Genomic DNA, 20,110 nt, shown 5'->3' with positions numbered 1-20,110 from the left:
CTTGAACTGCAATGACTTATTCGTCATTGCATTATTTAGTAATAGCAGTGTAAACAAAGAAATTACAAGCTTACTTGTGATTTCTTTGCACAAAATATTTACTTTAATACCTTTTTTTTAGCTTCTTTCTGTATCCTGCACACAGTAGCATAGGCAGAAGGAACCTAGTGCTAAGGCACTCCGTTCCCCACTTTCCGGCGAATTCTGGAGGCATTGCGAGTTGAGTAGCGGAACTCAACTCAACTAAATTTAAATAAATATTTTATTTCTTTGAGTGTGGATCGAACTCACAACCAGTCCATTTACAGTCACACTTTGCTCCACTTCGCCACGACTGGCCTCCAATACCTAATGAATAATAAATCAAGTAAAAGCCTAAAAGATTTTCCTACCACAAGTCACAACTACTTCATCAAAAAAACATATTTTTGCACTTATTTGAGAAAAGCTATGCAATTAAAAAATATATAATCCAAGGATAATCAGGCTCAGGCAGGCAGGTTCTTAAAGGCTCTTTACAAAATACAAAATATAACCAGAAAACTACGGGCCCTCTATCTTTAATAAATAAATTTGATTATCTATTCTATACTATAGAATATTATGAAGTAAATAACAACACACCAGTGACCGGTTTGGCTCGTACGTGACACACCCACAGTCACCAGTCGGCGAGATGGCGTTACGCTCTGCACTCCTGCGTTTCGGTATGTAATTATTAATTTAATTAATATAACTCAAATATTTCCTAAAATTAATATAAAAGAAACTAATATTATCATAATCTAACTGTTGTATATAAAATGGTTAAATTATACCATTAGGAGACTGTCTCGTTGGTATTTGTGTTAAGGATATCAACTTGCGAAACTTATCGAATTACTTAAATTTTACTTATATCTTAATTAATTATAAATTTGTAAGAGTTCTATAGGAATATGTGAAAATAATAAAAGCATTGTTGATTGCTTATCTCCTGTAAACAATATTTCATAGCCTCGAGTAGGTATAGTGAATGACTGTAAATTGCATTAGATAAATAATTCTAATCTTTATATTTAGATCATTGTTAAAACAATGTTAAAGGAAAAAGCCTTGTTTAGTATGTGTGTGACTAAATGCAATTGGTTGTGCAATATTTAATTTTAATTTCTGCCTCAAGAATTCGGCGGGAAATGGGTAACGAGTGTCTTTACACTATGTTCCTGCTGCCTACTCTGTTGTGTGTGGAATATAGAGTGAAGCTTAGAAAAAATACAAAAATACGTCTCTGCACCTTCTAAAATATTATTCAAGTTTTAGGTGTTATTGTAGAACCAGTTTCAATATTCCAATTGAATGTGATATTTAAATGACAAGCCTTAAATCCGCGATTTTACATGTCTTTTAGCTTTATTTTTATTTAGTGTTATATTTTGATATGATGCTATTTTCAAGTAGGTATTTCAATAGGTACATACAGTGTCAGGTCACCACGCAAACTTTGTGTTGGGTCAGCTCTAGATCAACATTATAAAAAATATTTTTTATAATGACTTTTAATTATGTTGTAGAAAATAAATAAAATATGGTAAGTATATTTTGATTCACAGCGTCCAGTGGACAACCAACACGTCAATTTCACGAGTTAAAAAAGAACGAACGGCTAGGTGTAACCAAGTTACGTGAAGTTCTAGAAGATAGACTACAAGACATAAAGCGAGCTAAGACGTGGAAGCACGAGAGGGTCATCACGTCGCCTCAGGACACAAATGTATGAAATGGATGTATTTAAATATTTTGTTAAATAAAAAAATTAAATCACGCTTCACGCTGTATCCCGCACACAGCAGGGTAGGCAGAGGGAACCGAGTGTTACCGAATTCTGGAGGCATTGCGTGGTGAGTGGCACAGCTAAACGCCGAGCTTTACTTTGAAACTAGAGCGAAGAAATGAATATTTTCAATAAATATTTCCTTTCCTGGAGTGGGATTCGAACCCACAACCAGTTGAACCAGTTATACAGTCCACGCACTGGAATTTTATTATAAGATAGCTTAACGAATGTATACCTATAATATATAAACAAAGACGATCTCAAATATATGAAAAATTACTTTAAGGAAAATAAGTAAACCGGAATTGTACCGACATATTATTCTGATTACGTTGAAATGAAATGTTATTGAAATATGAGTTGTTATTTAATTTTATATTTTATTTAATTTTATATTCATTATTCACTGGTCCTCGTGGCATGAGCGTGGGCCCTTTAAATGTTTTATTTGTTTTAGGTCAGGGTGCAAGGCGAAGAAGGAATTTTCTTAAATTTTTGCGCAAATAATTACTTAGGATTGGCCGTAAGTATCTTTTTATAAATCTATGTATAATAATTGAAATTATTTTTATATATAAATAGTTTTTTTTTCGTATTCAAATTTTAAGTCTGTATTTCTTAACAGACTTCACTATAATTTCTTTAAAACTGTAACACTGGGTCTCGTGAAAAGTTCAAAATAATTAAAATATAATTATTTGTATTCATAGTTTAAACAAAAATATTTAATTTTTAATATTTATTTACAGAATCACCCAGAAGTCGTAGAGGCCGCTAGAGAAGGGCTGAGCAAGTATGGAGCGGGACTTAGTTCTGTCCGTTTTATTTGTGGAACTCAAATCATACACAAGGTGCGTTTAACTCTAGCATATCAGGTTTTATATCAATAATACATCTATATTATCATCTAATAATATAAAATTCATTAAATTAAATATTTGTATTCTTCATTCCTACCGTGTGATGAACAAGTAAGCATCAAAAAATGATATAAGTACCTTACATCGATAAGTAGTTTTATCAGTGAACTTAGTGTTAAGTCACTTCGTTCCCATTTTTCTTTTCCCACTTTCCGCCAAAGTCTAGAAGTATTGTGTGCAGAGTGGTTGAACTCAACGCCGCGCTTCCCTTCATTACCAGAAGGACGAAATGAAAATATTAAAAAGAATAACTTTTAGAACAAACCAGACGCTATATTACAGGTAACGGAACGAACCAACGGAACTAATAACGTAACGTAGAATATGCTTTACCTGCAGGAGTTAGAAAATCGTTTGACAAAGTTCCACGAGCGTGAAGATACGATACTTTACGGATCTTGTTTTGATGCCAACGCTGGTTTATTTGAAGCTTTACTGTCGCCCGAAGACGCTGTCTTCTCGGACGCTCTTAATCACGCCTCCATCATTGATGGCATTAGGTTATGCAAAGCTCAGAAGTACAGATATCCTCATAGAGACCTTAACGGTAAGTGTATTTTGAACCTGTTATATTTTTAAGTATATTAATAAATGTGGTATGTAACGTAAAATAATGGCTTGGGATTACTTAATGACATTGTCGTTTAAAATAGTTGTATTTTGTCGAAATATATACGGTTAAATATAGATAGTGTAAAATGTGATTTTTGTTAGTGTGTAAAATCTATGTAAATAGTAGTAAAAAAACTACATAATTTATATAGTCACGAAATAACAATTGAACGTAATTTTCAATATTCCCTACCTTATTTTCCAGAGCTTGAACATTTGTTGGCTCACAGTGAAGCACGACTAAAACTAATAGTAACAGATGGTGTGTTCTCTATGGATGGCAACGTTGCTCCGGTAAAAGGATTACGAGAGTTGGCAGATAAATACAGAGCTCTTTTAGCAGTCGATGACAGCCACGCTACTGGGTTCTTTGGAGAGACAGGCAGGTAATTGTAGAATCTATTTTTTTATCAGCAGGATAGGCAGAGGGATCCTCGTGTTAAGACACGTCGTTCCCAACTTTCTCGCGAATTTTCCGAGTGGCGAAACTCAACGCCGGGCTTTTGCTTTGATGCCAGAGCGAAGAAATCAAAATATTAGCAAATAATAATTAATTCCCCCGAAGTGAAATCGAACCCACAACCGTCGCGCTACAGTCACACCCTTATTCCCCTACGCAACGATAACTTCTATTAAATAATAGGCTCAAATCATTCATTTCTCAGAGGTACAGAAGAATATTGCGGCGTTAACGGCGCTGCCGACATAATATGCTCGACCTTGGGCAAGGCGGTGAGTGGAGCTGCAGGAGGTTATACTACGGGACCTAAGGAACTGATCTCTCTCTTACGAAATGTGTCGCGACCTTATTTGTTCTCTAATGCACCCCCACCACCTGTTGTGACTGCTTGCTTGAAGGTGGGTTATTTTTGCTTTGAGTACTTTTACGGTGTCATGGATTCGATTCTCTCTCGGGAGAATGAAATATATAATTTCCTTTTTTCGCTTTAGTTTCAAGATAAAGCGGGGCGTTGAGCACCGCCACTCAATCCGTGATATGTCGTAAATTTTGGCGGAAAATGAACAATGAAATATCTTAACACTGACATAAATACAACACATTATTTTTTTATACATTAAGACCTATTTTAATATCTGTAATCCAGAATCCGTTATAAAAAAAATTCATGTGGCGCTTAGATCTCGCATCAAAATAATATTTAAAAGACATCTTAATGACTTTTTTAGATAAAAAATATATGTATTTGTTAATTATTTTAATATTCTCAGTCTCTAGAACTACTAGAAAATAGCAACGAACTGCGCCAACGTTTGCGTGACAACACCCGTATATTCCGCGATGGCATGGACGACATTGGCTTCACCGTGGCAGGTGAAAATCATCCGATATGTCCTGTGATGGTGGGCGACGCTCCCATGGCGATGGAGCTAGCTACTGGAATGTTGGGTAAATTAAAATATTTCTTTTAAATTTGAATATTAGAAATTACATTAAATAATTTTTAGATCTACCAACGTAGCAGCAAATTTCCCTTAAATCAGTCTTATATTTTACAGTAACAATAGTAATATTATTTATATTTCACGTTAAATACTTACGATGATGCTATGAGGTATATGTATACATACAGCGTATAGGAACGTAGTACAGTCCGCAAGATCTAAGCTGACCTTTGCATGAGTTCTTTTTTTCTGGCTTTACTTTTAGAGACACTTACCCTTCTTTGGAGAGGTTTATCTCACGAACTGTAATAAATTAATTAATTATTTAAACTGAAAGCTATTTCTCACTCCATTTGCTCTAAAGCGGAAGATATAGTAACAGCAGCATACTGAGGCTCTTCTTCGCCGAGACGACGATGATCTTTTTTAACAATTCCTTTAGCTATTACAAAAACAAAGGTACTATTATAATAAGTTTTTAATTTTATTTCTTTATAAATAAACATTTCAGAAAAAGGGATTTACGTAGTAGCCTTCAGTTACCCAGTGGTGCCTAAGGGTGGAGCACGAGTGCGCGTACAATTAAGCGCTGCGCACACGCAAGACGATGTACAACGCGCAGTGAAGGCATTTGATGATGTCGGAAAACGTATTGGATTACTTAAATGAAAAAATTGGAAATATATTAAGAATAAATCGATGGTCCCATAAATGAAGTATAGAAAGAAAAATTGCGATTTTCTTTCCTTACTAGAGATGGGCGTTATCGTTTTTTTCCGTTAACGGTTATGAAACCGATATATGGTTTTCGTAACGATATCAAAAACGGTTTTCAGATATCGTTTTTTTTTCGAATTCTCAATAAACGCAAAATCATAATTATAACATTATAATATCATAATAAATATATGTAATTAGTATTACATATAAATAAAAACTATAATCAAATGTAAAAAAAACAATATATAGTAATTAAATTGAAATAATATTAAAATACAAAATCATATCCAAATTTCAACCTTATTCATTTACTTAGAAGTTCGATTTCATAACGACGAAATAATAACTTGTAGATGTAATGTAAGAAAACCGCCGAAACATGAATCTGTTAGTTAGTTAGTTATCGGGTATTCGCTTCATTTCTTTTACAACCGTGAAGAATATACGGATAGAAAGAGAGGTAGCGAATATCAGTTTATCAGATATTTGCCTTATCTCATTTACGCCCGTTCGGAATAAGTTAATTAGAAAGAGAGGAAGTTAGTTTTAATATAAAACCGTTTGACGTTTCAAAAGTTTTGCGTTATTACGGTTTTGTTCAGATCACAGCTATGTTGAGTTTTAAGTTTCTGTAAAAACGGTTTTCTAAAAACAAATATCGATACGTTATGTTTTCCTTAACATATCGGTTTTAAGTTATGTTTTGATATATCGAACTCATCCCTATTCCTTACTGATTGATACTGACATAAATGATTTTTTCTTATTTTCAAAAACAATCCTATTTAAACTATCCTTCGTAGTAGTTGTTAGTATTTCAAAAGAGCAATTAAAGAAACGATTTTTCACTTTCGATACTTTACCTACGAATAAACTAAATTGTATATAAAATTAAAAATTAACATGATATTATTTTTGTGTTTCTTTTATTTCTATGTAATTGAATTTTGCAACATATATATTTAATAGCAATTGAATGTTTAATTGCCCTATTACGTACGTATTATAAAGTACGTTGTGATATATATTTAGCACTTCCAATCATTGTTTATATGTAGATATTTACGTAGTTGTTTGCAATATGCCTAAATAATAAATATTTTCTTAAAATCACTAAACATAGATAATAACAGAACAAAGAAGATACAATATATAAATAAATAAAACAATTAAATTGTAATAATAATCGATCTATTAACAATAATTTATTACAGTAATAAAACACACTTTATTGACAACTCGGTAACACAAAGTGTTAAATCTCACTACACTCACAAGTTACGATTAAACTATATTTAATTATATACATTTACATTGGTATCAAATGAGCTCTCATTCGTCACTATTATTGCGTTTCATATATAAATTTCAAAGGTGGACCACAGACTGGGCGATTTATTAACCGTCTATGAAAATATATATTTTTAATTTCTAACATTTTTTAAGTGTCATGAACCATGCTATTTGCCACTTCTGCCCATTTGGGACATTGCGTACTCTCTGACAAAATACAAGTTAAAATAATGTCAAACCAGATCGATCGTCAGTTATATTATTATAAATAAAAAATCTCTGATTTTTTTTAATGGCGTCACGATAGCATATTTTTTTATACCTACAAACTATTTATACAAAATATCAAATTATATTTGTAATTTTTGTTATCATAATAAATTATTAAAGTCAAACGAAAAGGCAAATAACAATAACTGGGGCAAAATGCAATTATTAATCTATGTAACTGAATAAAATATTAATATCTACATTTTGTGTGTTCCACCCTCAAATGTGTTACTTAAGGCTTTATGAGATCTCCTTCGTTAAAAGACCTTGTCTATCTATACATACCATTAAATCTAAAAAAACGTTGAAACAAATTAAATAGAATTTTGCAAACTCTATTTGAGCGTGGTCACGCGTTTCATTACACATACATATAATAAGAAACAAACGAAGTCTTATAACCTTTCCTTATACGATCAAAAACTTCCTTACACCATTTAATTTTCAAAAATTTGATTTCAGAAAAATATGCTTTTATCTTAGAATCTCTAACCTGGAGGGTATTTCTGTAGCATTTGTTTTGGAAAAAATCCTATTTGTCGTGTGGACGTCGACAAGTTTGTGAGCAACCCTTATATTTAATCGTATGTGCTGGTGACTCACTGTAATACAATCGGTTTGGCTGGGCCTGAAACAATAAAAAAAATATTATATGATATATTTTATTTTAATAAAATATTAATTAAAATAACATTTTTTTAAAACAAGCTATTAAGCTAAATATATTTTTTATATTACATTATATTTGAAAACGTAAAGCTTTCTTGTATTATAAAAATATTAAAGTATCTACAGCACGTAAACCATTCACGAATGTGAATTGATATTTGATATAGAAGTGACCTCTCCTTGAAATCGCCCTTTGCGAGTATCAACATCCTCGCGGAAGAAATAACCAATTTTAATATAACGACCTTCATTTGTACGTGGAAACTTCCTACATTAAGATCAAATGAAGGGTAAGCAAAGGTTTAAATTTTAATATTGTTATTATACACAATTTTAATATTGTTATTATACACAATTTTAATATTGTTATCTTTATTAGTATATGGAACATGTGGTATAATGCGAATTAGGGTTAATAATTATTTTTAGCTTCACCCGTATCCCGCACATAGCAGAATAGGCAAAAAATTAACTAATATCATTATACTACATTTGTTTTCTTTATATATAACTTTAATTAATTTCAGGGTCAATAATAACCTATTTTCATGATAAATGTCACATTGACACTAAATTGCGACGTATCAATTTAAATTATTGGTGTCAATTATGTTTTAATAATTTTGATCGAGATATTATATATTAAAAAGTAATCAGCTAAATGGAGGTAATTATTTATACAAAATAATGACATGCCTAGATTATTGCCAAATTCATTAAGGATAAATATTAAGGAAATAAAAAAAAATGTTTGGATAGATAAGTTATAATAAAATAAGCTTCTGTTCACTAGACATTAAGACTACAACTAGTTACTACCCACTTCGCATTTTGTTAAAGACCATGAAATAAGAAGACCAAAAAACATTTTTTTTATAAATTTTTTTTCAATTCTTCCTGTAAGAACATAAAAGACTGTCTCTACCCTTTTGTTTTAAAAATAAAATTTAATTGTCTTCTCTAATCTCAAAAGCCTTAATAATGATGTAATTAACAACAAAAGGTTTCAGGTAAAACGAGATAAAAGAAAAATAAGCAGTAGATATAATACTTAATTGTATTTTATAATTTTTATATTCCATATCTTACTGATATATTTTATAGCATTATGTCTGTCTGTAGCTCAACTATTTTCAATAATAAATAAAGTTACATTGAAATAGATTCAGTTTACTTAAAGTTTAATTTACAATAACTTTAAAATCCATTCTAGCTGGCAATGCTTGTTTTATACTTAAAAAAAGAAAAAGTGAAAACTAAGAAAAAAATACTATAAAAAACATAGGACAATAAAGAAAGACTTATTTTAAAAATAAATATATGAATAGTTTACCTGATGATGTATTATTATTGTAGGGAATAGGCGGCGCTACACTGGGCGCCACTGTGGCCACAGGCGCTGCCGTAGTAGCTGGTTTCTGTAAATAAGTTTTTAATATTACAGAAATATACATTCAAAATTCATTATATAAAACGCACAAGTACAATAAAAAAAAAGAAAAAAAAAATGAATTAACAATTTTATACTTATTTCTAGTTTAATAGCGCGGCTTCATCAACTTATTGTTATATTATAGCAGTGGACACAAAGTGGGGAACGGAGTCTCTTAACACTAGATTCCCTCTGCCTACCCTGCTGTGTGCGGGATACAGCGCGAAGCTATCAATCATTACATCACTCTATGACGACATTATATACAGCCACGTAAAACTCTATATGAAGACATTATGAATTATAGCTTATAATTTTATTTACTAAACTCCCATAATTTATTGCAATAAAATAAAAAAAAAATACAAAATATACTTACATTCATTTCATCAATCTTAGACTGTAGCCCATCTATCCTGTTCACCAGAGTAGAGTTTAGTGATGATATTTGATCCCTAAGTTCGTTTTCTCTCTTTTCGTGGTCAGTCACGTTCAATAACGTTTCATTGGCCTTGCCTTCGAGCTGGTGAATTAAATTTCTAACCTCCTCCAGCCCAGTTGTGGCTGACACCACTTGTTTTCTGGTCGAAGTGAGTGCACTGTCGAAACCTTTTATCTGTGCGAATTGATAAACGATGTTTAAATTTACATTGTATGAGCTTTTAAGTTGTACTTTGTAAACTGTTTTATATTATTTCTTATAATACATCAAAATGATTTAAAATTATTTTAAATATCTTTGGGTTAATTTGCAGACGTAATTTTATGTTTTGTAATCGTCTTATTAAAGATTCAAGGGTATTTGTAATTGTTAAAAGTCCTTTTATTTTAAAATATAAGTAAGCCCTCGTAAACATAATAATTTCAAATAAATAGTGATAATCCTTGGCATTTTTAAACAAGTTCTTAAATAACAGTTCAGTTCATTTTCGCTTTGGTGTCGGGGCAAAGCGCAGCGTTCAATTCTACTATTCATCACGAATTATCTCCAGAATCCAGCAGAAAATGGGGAACGGAATGTCTTAACACTAGGTTCCCTCTGCCTATCCTGCTATAAGCGGGATACACCGTAAAAGTAAAAAAAAACACATGTAGCACCAACCTGTGACCCAAAATCTGCAACAGTAATTTGCAGCTCCGCCAATCTCCTAGGCGTGTCTGCCAACTTGGGGGCCGCCGACAGCTGTTCTGACACTGATGCTAGATCATCAGTGGCCTTCTTCATACGTTCAGTCAACTCTTGGTGCTTCAGCTCTAAGGTCGACAAGCGTATGTTTAATTCGCTCGCGTTCGCCCGTAGCTCTTTGGCCGCCGTATGACATATTTGTAGGGCGTCACCGACAGCGTCGCTGCTTATTGATACTGTTGACAATGGGAAAATATTATTTTTTTTATGGAAAAGAGCAAAAAAATATTATTTATATTGTTTTTAAAAACTTAAAACACGTATTGTGAAAAAGTGAACTGGAAAGCGTGTTTTTTTTATAAAGTTAAATTTTAAAAAATTAAGGACCAGAAAATTTTACATCCGATTTTCTTCTTACAACACAATTGGTCTTTAATTTTATCGATATCGAAGTAAATTTCATTCAATCACTATAAGCCTAGATAGAGAAGCCGTAAACATTAAATACATGTTGTCAAGTCAACCATAGAACTTGTCTACGAACTTGAACCCTTTTAATAGGTAAATATACTAAAAGGAAGCCATATAAAAAATGTTAAAAGAAACTCGAGTGAGAGACAAAGGTCTAAAATATCAAGTATACAATAATGTTCAAATATTTAAAAATCGTTTACAAACAATAAAAAAATGTTAGGATCATAATATTTTTATACAAAAAAATTACACTTTAATTGCTAGTAATATTTCAAAATAAAATAAATTACACCTACCACAAAAATATATTATTGAGGTATTAATCATAAGATGAACTATTTAAATCGAACTTCAGTTTGTCTTTTACAAATATACAAACTATTCCAGGAAAATATGTAATATTAACGCCAATATTTATCATATAAAAAAAACAGCTTCACGCTGTTTCCCGCAAATAATAGGGCAGACAGAGGGAATCTAATGTTAAGACACATCGTTTCTCACTTTCCGCTGAATTTTTCGAGGCATTGCGAGTTCAGTGGCGGAACTCAACTATGTGCTTTTGCCTTGGTAAAGAGCAAAGAAATGAAAATATTAATAAATAATAATAAACTCGTTATAGTCAAACCCTTGTGCCACTGAGCCACAACGACCTCTGTTTATAATAGATATACCTAATAAGATTAAATATATATCGGTCAGTCCTATTAGGTAATAATAAATGTCCATTCACGACATTCGTTTAAGCTAAATATGTATGACAGTAGACATGTAAATCCGTAATATTCTATACAACTAAGTAAAAGTATACTAAGTAACTGAAGCCAGCCGTGGCGCATGGACACAGAGTGCGGCTGTAAACGTGACAGGGTTCGATTCCCATTCGAGCAAAATGAAATATTTCACATTTCCATTTTCTCCGCTCTGGTTCTGGTCACACTACACTACACGTAATGCCTCCTGAATTCGACGAAAAACGGGAAGCGGAGTATCTGAACACTGGGTTCCCTTTGCCTGCTCTACTGTGTGCAGGATACAGCGAGACGCTTAAATAATGTTTAGAAAAATCTGTTGGTATTGTAATATGTAGAGATGATATACCTAACTACTTATAATTACAAGGTTTTTGACTCATACAAAAAGTACATAGAACTATTTAATCGTTCATGAACCCAAATGAAGCGATTATTTTATATTACAATTTTGTTTACAATTTACAATTTATTTACTATTTCTTGTGTTTTTTCAAATAAAAGAAAAAGCAAAGCACTACTTATAATTGCCCCAAATCGTATACAAACGTAACGTAACGTAAACCCACCTCTATCCATCTCTATACGAAGGGAGACAATCTGTCCCCGCACATCCACAAAGAGCCATAAAACAGTGGCTGCGGAGACCACGCAAACACAAAGGGCTAGGGCGGCGGCGAGGCGGAGGAACGGGCGGGAGCGGCGCCTCCGGGACGTCCTCCTCCCCCAGGGCTCACCCTCGTCGCTCGAGGCGGACAACAGCCTGCCACCCCGCGAACCACCACCACCCACCAACGCGTCTAACTCCCGTCTCTTCCTCATCTTCTTGCCAACCCTGAGCGGTACCGACGCGTGTACCGCGCTCTCCATACTTCAGTACAACGCTACCGTACACGCATTCGCACTTGACACTTTCACTGAACGACCGCGCCGCACGACGCTCACTTATCGAATGCCAGATTAATTTATTGTAAACAAATACAAAATATCACGCACCTTGGAACTTTAAGATAATTGAGGATATTGATTGGCAAACAATACAATGAAGACGATCTAAATGAAAGAAGAGCCTAATATATACATGTTACCTTCGTTAACTATGTGTGTGTTCTTATTATTATTATTTTTAACTACACACTGTGTCTCGTACTTAGCAGGTTAGGCAGAGGGAGTCTAGAGGTAAGACGGAGTGTCTTCTCACCAGTGCTCGCCGAATTCTGGAGGCATTGATGTTGAATGGTGGATCTCAACGCTCAGAGCTTTGTTAATTCAAAGCTCTGAGCGTTGAGATCCACCACCACTGGAGCGAAGAAATGAAAATATTAAATATTTCATTTCCTCGAGTGGGAATCGAACTCATAACCTGTCCGCGTTTACAGTCATACGCTGGTGCCCTTGCGCCACCACTGGCCTAATATCATGATATCCTATGGCCTAATATCCTAATAAAATATTACCTTATTTAATGGAATCTAAAAGTAAGAATTTCAGAATACCTAACCGTTGTAAATGTATGGCGTTCCATATATTTCGACGTAAATATAAGAGTATGCCAATTAATATTTTAGGTCAAGGTTTTTTTATAGCACTGCAGAGAAATTCGAAATTTGTTACATTTATTTATTACTCGGCGTTTAAAAATTTATACCACAGGCCACGTTGCTTTAATAAACTTTGCATTGATAAAATATAAAAGATTGTAAGAATACTCCTGTAATAAAATTCTGCAACTTGAGGCCGGTCGTGGTGCAGAGGCACATGTGTACGACTGCAAAAAGGACTGGCTGTGGGTTCGATTCCCACTCGAAGAAATTAAATATTTAATATTTAATTCATCATTTCTTCGCTCTGTTGTCGAGGCAAAGCGCGACTTCGAGTTCCGCCATTGAACACGCAATGTCTCCAGAGTTCTGCGGAAAATGGCAAAGGGAGTGTCTCACACTAGGTTCCCTCTGCCTACCCTGCTGTCTTCGGAATACAGCGAATAAAACGTGTGCCTAATTAACAAAATATTGGTTTAAGGGTTAAAGTCGTTATAATATTAAATTAACTAGTGGTATAAGGCAAACATTACTAAAGTTATCTTAAAATATATATTTTTTCATCATAAATTATTTAACTATAATAGTAAGAAATTTAACCTAAGGTTAACCACGTCGCTAGTTATTTTATAACAACGCCAGTGCCATAAACAAATACTCGTTCTTTCAAAGGAAGGTTGTCAAGTCGACTTTGAATCTATTTTTTTCACTGTAGAACCTTGATCTTGGATCTTTTGTACGATTTTCTGTTACAATATATGTTTTTCCTACAGGGAAAGGATTTATATATATATTCACTATATGTAAAATCGCGAAGTTTTGGAGGGCACGTTTAACATAAGATGCATCTTGCATGCAAATATTACAAATACATTAAAATATAAGACTAATAAACGTTTTCAATATATTTTTAAAATGACCGTAGGAAGAAAACATTTTTCAGTTGGAAATTATTTGGAATACGAATTCTAGTTACTTATTACTGGTTGAGCTGAGAAAACCTATAGCTATGACACTCCTTTCTCTATATTCCGCTTATTTACGCAATAATGATTTATTTAGGATTACTATATACATGTAAACTGTAGAACAATAATACCTATATAATAATTTATTCATAAATATGAAAGTGTAGAACTACACGCCAATTGACCTTTGTGGAGGTGATCAATAAAATATAATATACACAACAAATAAACTATTTAACTCTACAGTTACTCATAATAAAAATAATCTAAAAAGTTATGCATAATTCATATTTAAAACAAACAAAACTAGGAAAAGTCACTAATTATTTCAAAATATGACATTTTCCCATATTTAAAATTTGATCCAACAACTTATCGTATACTTTCTTATTTTATAATTTATCTTTAGGTATATACAAATAGTAATTACGGTAATTTCGCGTATTAACTGAAAAAGAAAGAGTTGAGTCGAGAGTCGAGAGAGAGAAAGTGAGAGTTGAGGAAGAAAGTTTAAAACGCGGCGCCCACTCAACACCCCTCCACAATTCGGCAAAGAGTGGGGAAACGGAGTGTGATAACACTAGGTTCCCTCTGCCTACCCTGCTGTATGCGGGTTATCACGAAGTATTTTATGTTTTTATTACGAAGTTTTTATTACGAAGTATTAAATGTTATGATATTTTAAAGTATGACATAATACTAGCTTAAATCGCGAATTATCAAAGTAAACGAATATTAAAAGGTTTAAAAAAAAATCGACAAAAAAAACGAAAACATACAAATGCAAACAATTAAAACACGTATTTTTAGAATAATTAAAGTTAATATGCGAATCCATCTATAAATTTTTATTTGGACATCCAAAAGTTTTTTTAAGGCCTCTGACTGTAAACGCGAAAGGTTGGGGGTTCGATTCCCAGTTGAGGAAATGAAATATTTAATATTTACATTTTCTCGCTCTAGTGTCAAGGCAAAGCGTGTCTATGAGTGAAAATGGGAAACGTTGTGTCTTAACACTAAGTTCCCTTTTGCCTACTCACATATTAGAATTAATTATAACTTAAGAAAACACCATTTATAAGCTTTTAGTATAACCAATAATAATGGGCATTATCATATCGGCGTTAATGACATATTTTAATAAACAAACTTGAAATTACTATAATTGTAGATAGTGTAATATTTCTTTCTTTACGTAAGATAAGCTGCCTTATTGAGTTTTTTTAAAAAATAATTAAACCTTTTTTTGTGTGGCTTTTAATAAGCCTATGCAAATACACAACAATTTTTGTCAGCTTCACGCTGTATTCCACACACCTAACAGGGTACCTTAGGGAACCTAGTGTTAATACACTCCGTCTTCCATTTTCCGCCGAATTTTTAAATTAAGACACTCCGTCACCATTTAGACACTTCCATTTCCAACTTCCCACCGAATGCCTCCAGCATCACGTGCTGAGAGGTGAAATTCAACGCCTTAACATAGTCAAAGCAGAAATTAAGATATCAAAAATGGTATCATGTATCGAACTGAGTTATATCGTATAAAATAAATGGTCCTTATCACAAGTGTGCCATTTGAAATAAAACCTAGATAAGCAGCTTATAACTCATAATAACTATCAAGTATATATAAAACATAGAAATAATTTAAAACATTCACTATTCTCTCTTTTTTTCTATCACTCTCTTACTCTAAACACAATAAAAACACACACGATTCGTAAAACATAGAATACTAGATAACACTGGGACACGTAATATCGACCTCGGGCCGCGACGCCGGGGACGCAGTGAATGAAGAACCACGCATGCGCTTTACAGCTTGCGGCACGTTTAACTCCATATTAATAAATAAACATTATGGCTTGAAGCAAAAAAAAAATATTAGTTACCAATCGATAACAACACTATTTAAAATTATCGACTAGAAAACCATTAAAATTTTATATCGAAACACTTGCACAACACTAAAAAAAAAGGGAATTCGGGACGTCACTATAAAACTACGCAACTTCAGTTGTTGGATAGCGAAAGAGAAACTGAAACGAAAGCTAATATAGATGAACAGATATAAGAAGAGTCACTATGAGAACGAGCTACAGTCACGGAAGACGCGTAAGAGAGGACTGGGTGACGTCAGGGAGGAGCGGCAAGACGCATGCGCACTCTACGTAAAGCTGATATTAAACTTTTGCATAGAGCTCATAGGAGGTTTGGGTAAGAGGTACTTGAGATGTCCTCCTCTTCTTGATTAAAAGACCTACAGTGTTAAAAAAAGCTTCAAGGTAATATATATTACGTTAGACATATTTTGTATGTCCGTCGTTTATCCACTTGCTAAATAACTAAATAATATATTTACTCATTAAAATCAAATTAATCATTAAACTTGCCTAACTTGCCTTGAAGGTCAATGTACTTATGATGATGACCAAATATTGACGACTGTACGACGACTAATCAAAATTGTGTAAAGCAAAAAGAAACTATTAAAAAAAATTAAATCAGCTTCACGCTGTATCTCGCACACAGCAGGGTAGGCAGAGGGAACCTAGTGTTAACACACTCCGTTCCCCACTTTCTGCCGAATTCTGGAGGCATTGCATGTTAAATGGCAGAAATCACCGCCGCGCTTTGTCTCGGCACCAGAGCATAGAAATGGAAATATAAACGTTAATAAATATTTCACTTCCTCGAGTGGGGAACGAACCCACAACCGTCACGTTACAGTCACACTCTTGGGCCGCTGCACCATGACGGCCTCAAAAGAAATTAGAATAAAAACAAATATATAAAAAAATATAAATATGTTTTAAAAAATATATTTTCGTTGTAAAGTCCGCCGAATTTTAGGCAATGCAATATAATATGATGAAAGTGGTCGTCAACTTCGTACTTCTCAAAGATAAGAAAGGCTACGGGAGCCAAGAGATTTCTCTACAACCCCAGCGGCACATCTACATGATCTGAACTTTCGAAAAGGGAGCTCAATCCTAATAGATATTATTATTATTTTTTTACAAACTTTTATTACTACTAATTAACTTAAAAAACGCAACGATAAGTTGCGATAGTAACAGTTGTATATAGAACAATGGAATACCAATAAATATTCATTTCCTTTCGACCTATGTATGTATGTGCACATATTTAAATCACCTCGAATTTTGAAATTATCTCTTTGTTTTAATTAATATTATTCAATTATTTCGTTAACCAAATGACACTTTGGAATAAATTATAATAATAACTTGAGCCCAGTCGTGGCGCAGGAGCACAAAGTGTGACTGTAAACACGAAAGGTTGTAGGTTCGATACCCACTTGAGGCAATTAAATATTTATTTAAGAAATGTATAAAACATTGAACGTAGCGGGATTTGAACCCACGCCTTTTGGAAACCGTCCATGCGCCCTGACCGTGTGTTAGTGTTAAGACACTCCGTTCCCCACTTTCCGCCGAACTCTGGAGGCATTGCGTGTTGAGTGGCGGAACTCAACGCCTCGCTTTTGCCTCGATACCAGTGCGAAAAAACGGAAATATAAATTTAAGTTAATATTTCGTATCCTAGAGTGGGGATCGAACCTGCAACCATCGCGTTACAGTCACAACCTAGTGCCGCTGAGCCACAATGGTTTCAAGAAATAAAATAAAAGACAATGATGCTGTAATGTTACATTCTAGGGTCAATCCTTTTATCAAGGTGGCCTGAAAAGTGAAAGGAAGTAATACTTTATATTTAGTAAAGTATAGTAGTGCAATAAAAATAACACTAAACTTTTCTTTATAGAGTGTTTGTTCATAAAGTGTTTTTATTAATATTTTTATTTATATCAACAAAACAATATTTATATAGGTTTCTCAATTATCTAATTGTGCTGTAATTATTTTTATTAAAACAACTACATGGTAAATAGTTTCATACAGGAATGAGTATGATACATTAGTAAGCTCTACCTTTATAACTGGGCTCTCTTGAATGATAGTCTCAATGACTATGAAATATATGAATTCTAAAATATATATCCTTTTTATGTAGTGTCAATATTATACAGATGGCAACTATAGCAATGGAATTTGTCAATAATTGTAGAGTTATAATATTGAAAATATGTATATGTATATCTAGTAAACCAAATAAAACATGGAAAAAACTACCATAAACATATTCCTTAACCCCAGTGAGATAGTAAAGCCAGAATTGGTAGAAGAAAAAAGAAAAACCAATGTAATACAGTGGTGCAACCTTCAGTGACGAAGAAAATACTATGAAAATATTACAGATGTGCCTTCTTTTTGACTTCATAAAATTTTAATGGAGCTATATAACTTTAATTTTATCAATGACAAGACTGCATTTACCTCTGTGTGGTCTTTTTATAATCATAAGTGGTTATTTATAAAATTATAATCGGCACATTATTAATTAATAATCATAGAAGTAGTTTATTCTATAAAATAGAAGAAAAACAAAATTATGAAGAAGATAGGCATTTAAGCATTCCAATAAATATTTTGTTCTATTGGTTTTAACTTTATTTATGTACATGAATAAATTTATGTCAAAGCAAATAATATACATTTCAAGGCAATGTTATCATATCTATAAAGGATATTCCATATTCATTAAAATATCCTGAATGTAACATACAATTAGGATTTAAAAGGATAAACAAAGCAATTACATTTGCAATATCATTTCTCGTCTCATGAAAATCCTGTTATTTCTAATTCTCCCATTCTTGATAAAAGACAAAAAATCATAGAAAACTAATTTTGAAAATAAAAATTCTTATTTAAACTTCACTTTTGACAATTTGATGTATAAACATATCTATACTTATATTATAAATTGGAAAGGCTTGTTTGGTTGAACACACTAATCTCAGTAACTACTGATTCAAGCTGTAGTACAAATTGTTTCTTGTATAACATAGCTCTTAGTTATTGAAAAATGTACACTGGGAGAAGCCGCAGGTAAAACTTTATAATAAAAAATAAAATGTATGATGGAAACTATATGAAACTTACCTTTGGCAATATCTACTTTCATTGTAGTAACCTGGTCATAAAGGGCGGCACAAATCCATGTCAACATAAGTAGCCAAAGAAGAAGGGTACCTCGAACAGCCCAACATAAAGCACATTGTACTTCTGCACCAATACTTGGTTCTGTTACTTTTGGGGCAGCGTGCCTATTGCGTTCTTTCCTGTAAAAATTTAAGTATGTAAAATATATAAATAAACATTTTTTTTCTTCAATAAATTCAAAATAGATGTCATAATATTTTGTTAAGTTACAAATTAACTTGACTCACCTAGTTATTTTCCTTTTCCTATTAGGAATTATTTCTAGCTGTAAGTCTTCCGATTCTTCATCACTAGACAAGTCCAGCAGTCTAGTCTGTTCTTTAACTTTAGATGGCAGCGACATTGTCGTTTCGCTAACACCATGCCTCTTAAATATGTTGTTACTCCTTTAATTTTCAATCATGTGCATTTTTTTCAATAATATAAATAAACAAACCATACGTCTACTAGCAGGTTATGTTATTAAGAAATGATAAATATTAAAAATCCGCAACACATTCACTTGTACACAGAGTCCTGTTTGGGTACAATGTAAAAATACAAACGATTATTTCCTTTTCTGAATAATGAACATATCCTAAATAAAGTTATAATTTTGTTTTTATAAAAATTAGGGATAATTATTTTACTATATAAGTATCTCGAATTAATATTATTTTTATATTTTTTTTGTTATCTGTGCCTCTCGTAATCCGATTTACAAATACAAAGTATACTATAGTTAAGTAATTTCGATGCGATTATGTAAATCGCAAATCACGATACAACCTACTTCAAAATATCGATACACTTAATTATTACGACAAATTAATACAAGAGTATTACGGCGTAAAACTCTTATATGGGTGGAAATTTTCTTTTGTACAAACTCTTTGGTGTCGAGGCAAATCGCGGTGTTGAGTTCCACCACTCATCACGCAATGCCTCCAGAATTGTGAAAAATGGGGAACAGAGTGTCTTAAAACTAAGCTCCCCATGCATACCCTGCACGAGCAGGATACAGCGTGAAGGTGAAAAAAA

At 32.8% G+C, this 20,110-nt stretch overlaps 2 protein-coding genes across 5 annotated transcripts; one reads left to right on the top strand and one right to left on the bottom strand.

The window, feature by feature from the left end:
• Positions 1 to 606: 606 nt before the first annotated feature.
• Positions 607 to 6,925, top strand: Gcat (Glycine C-acetyltransferase). The gene is made up of 9 exons (XM_085197494.1): positions 607 to 707; positions 1,593 to 1,753; positions 2,274 to 2,339; positions 2,566 to 2,667; positions 3,076 to 3,283; positions 3,554 to 3,734; positions 4,014 to 4,206; positions 4,579 to 4,756; positions 5,264 to 6,925. Exons 1-9 carry the CDS (start codon positions 677 to 679, stop codon positions 5,419 to 5,421), a joined length of 1,278 nt encoding a protein of 425 aa, XP_085053620.1. The 5' UTR covers positions 607 to 676; the 3' UTR covers positions 5,422 to 6,925.
• Positions 6,647 to 19,791, bottom strand: LOC146532140 (uncharacterized). Of its 4 annotated transcripts, none has more exons than XM_085197500.1 (6): positions 19,318 to 19,791; positions 19,031 to 19,209; positions 10,239 to 10,498; positions 9,516 to 9,752; positions 9,038 to 9,122; positions 6,647 to 7,663 (listed from the first exon to the last, which is right to left on the bottom strand). In XM_085197500.1, exons 1-6 carry the CDS (start codon positions 19,431 to 19,433, stop codon positions 7,635 to 7,637), a joined length of 906 nt encoding a protein of 301 aa, XP_085053626.1. In that variant the 5' UTR covers positions 19,434 to 19,791; the 3' UTR covers positions 6,647 to 7,634. The 4 variants fall into 4 exon arrangements, with proteins under 4 accessions (XP_085053626.1, XP_085053622.1, XP_085053624.1 ...); XM_085197496.1 differs by lacking the exons at positions 19,031 to 19,209; positions 19,318 to 19,791 and adding exons at positions 12,058 to 12,541; positions 15,893 to 16,143; XM_085197498.1 differs by lacking the exons at positions 19,031 to 19,209; positions 19,318 to 19,791 and adding exons at positions 12,058 to 12,491; positions 15,893 to 16,142.
• Between the last annotated feature and the right edge of the window lie 319 nt (positions 19,792 to 20,110).

Source organism: Heliconius melpomene, chromosome 14 (assembly GCF_056956725.1).
Source record: "Heliconius melpomene rosina isolate 202511_hmr_F chromosome 14, ASM5695672v1, whole genome shotgun sequence".
Classification (NCBI taxonomy): domain Eukaryota; kingdom Metazoa; phylum Arthropoda; class Insecta; order Lepidoptera; family Nymphalidae; genus Heliconius; species Heliconius melpomene.
The sequence above is the reverse complement of the archived record's forward strand: the minus strand, read 5'-3'. Positions and strand labels throughout refer to the sequence as shown.

Excerpts from the sequence above, each read along its gene's own strand:
- Gcat (XM_085197494.1), top strand. The coding sequence starts at position 677 with ATGGCGTTACGCTCTGCACTCCTGCGTTTCG. Across the intron at positions 708-1,592 it reads CTCTGCACTCCTGCGTTTCG|CGTCCAGTGGACAACCAACA; the intron begins GTATGTAATTAT and ends TTTGATTCACAG. Across the intron at positions 2,668-3,075 it reads GAACTCAAATCATACACAAG|GAGTTAGAAAATCGTTTGAC; the intron begins GTGCGTTTAACT and ends CTTTACCTGCAG.
- LOC146532140 (XM_085197496.1), bottom strand. The coding sequence starts at position 12,358 with ATGGAGAGCGCGGTACACGCGTCGGTACCGCTCAGGGTTGGCAAGAAG. Across the intron at positions 10,499-12,057 it reads TCGTATAGAGATGGATAGAG|TATCAATAAGCAGCGACGCT; the intron begins GTGGGTTTACGT and ends CATTGTCAACAG. Across the intron at positions 9,753-10,238 it reads TTGCAGATTTTGGGTCACAG|ATAAAAGGTTTCGACAGTGC; the intron begins GTTGGTGCTACA and ends CAATTCGCACAG.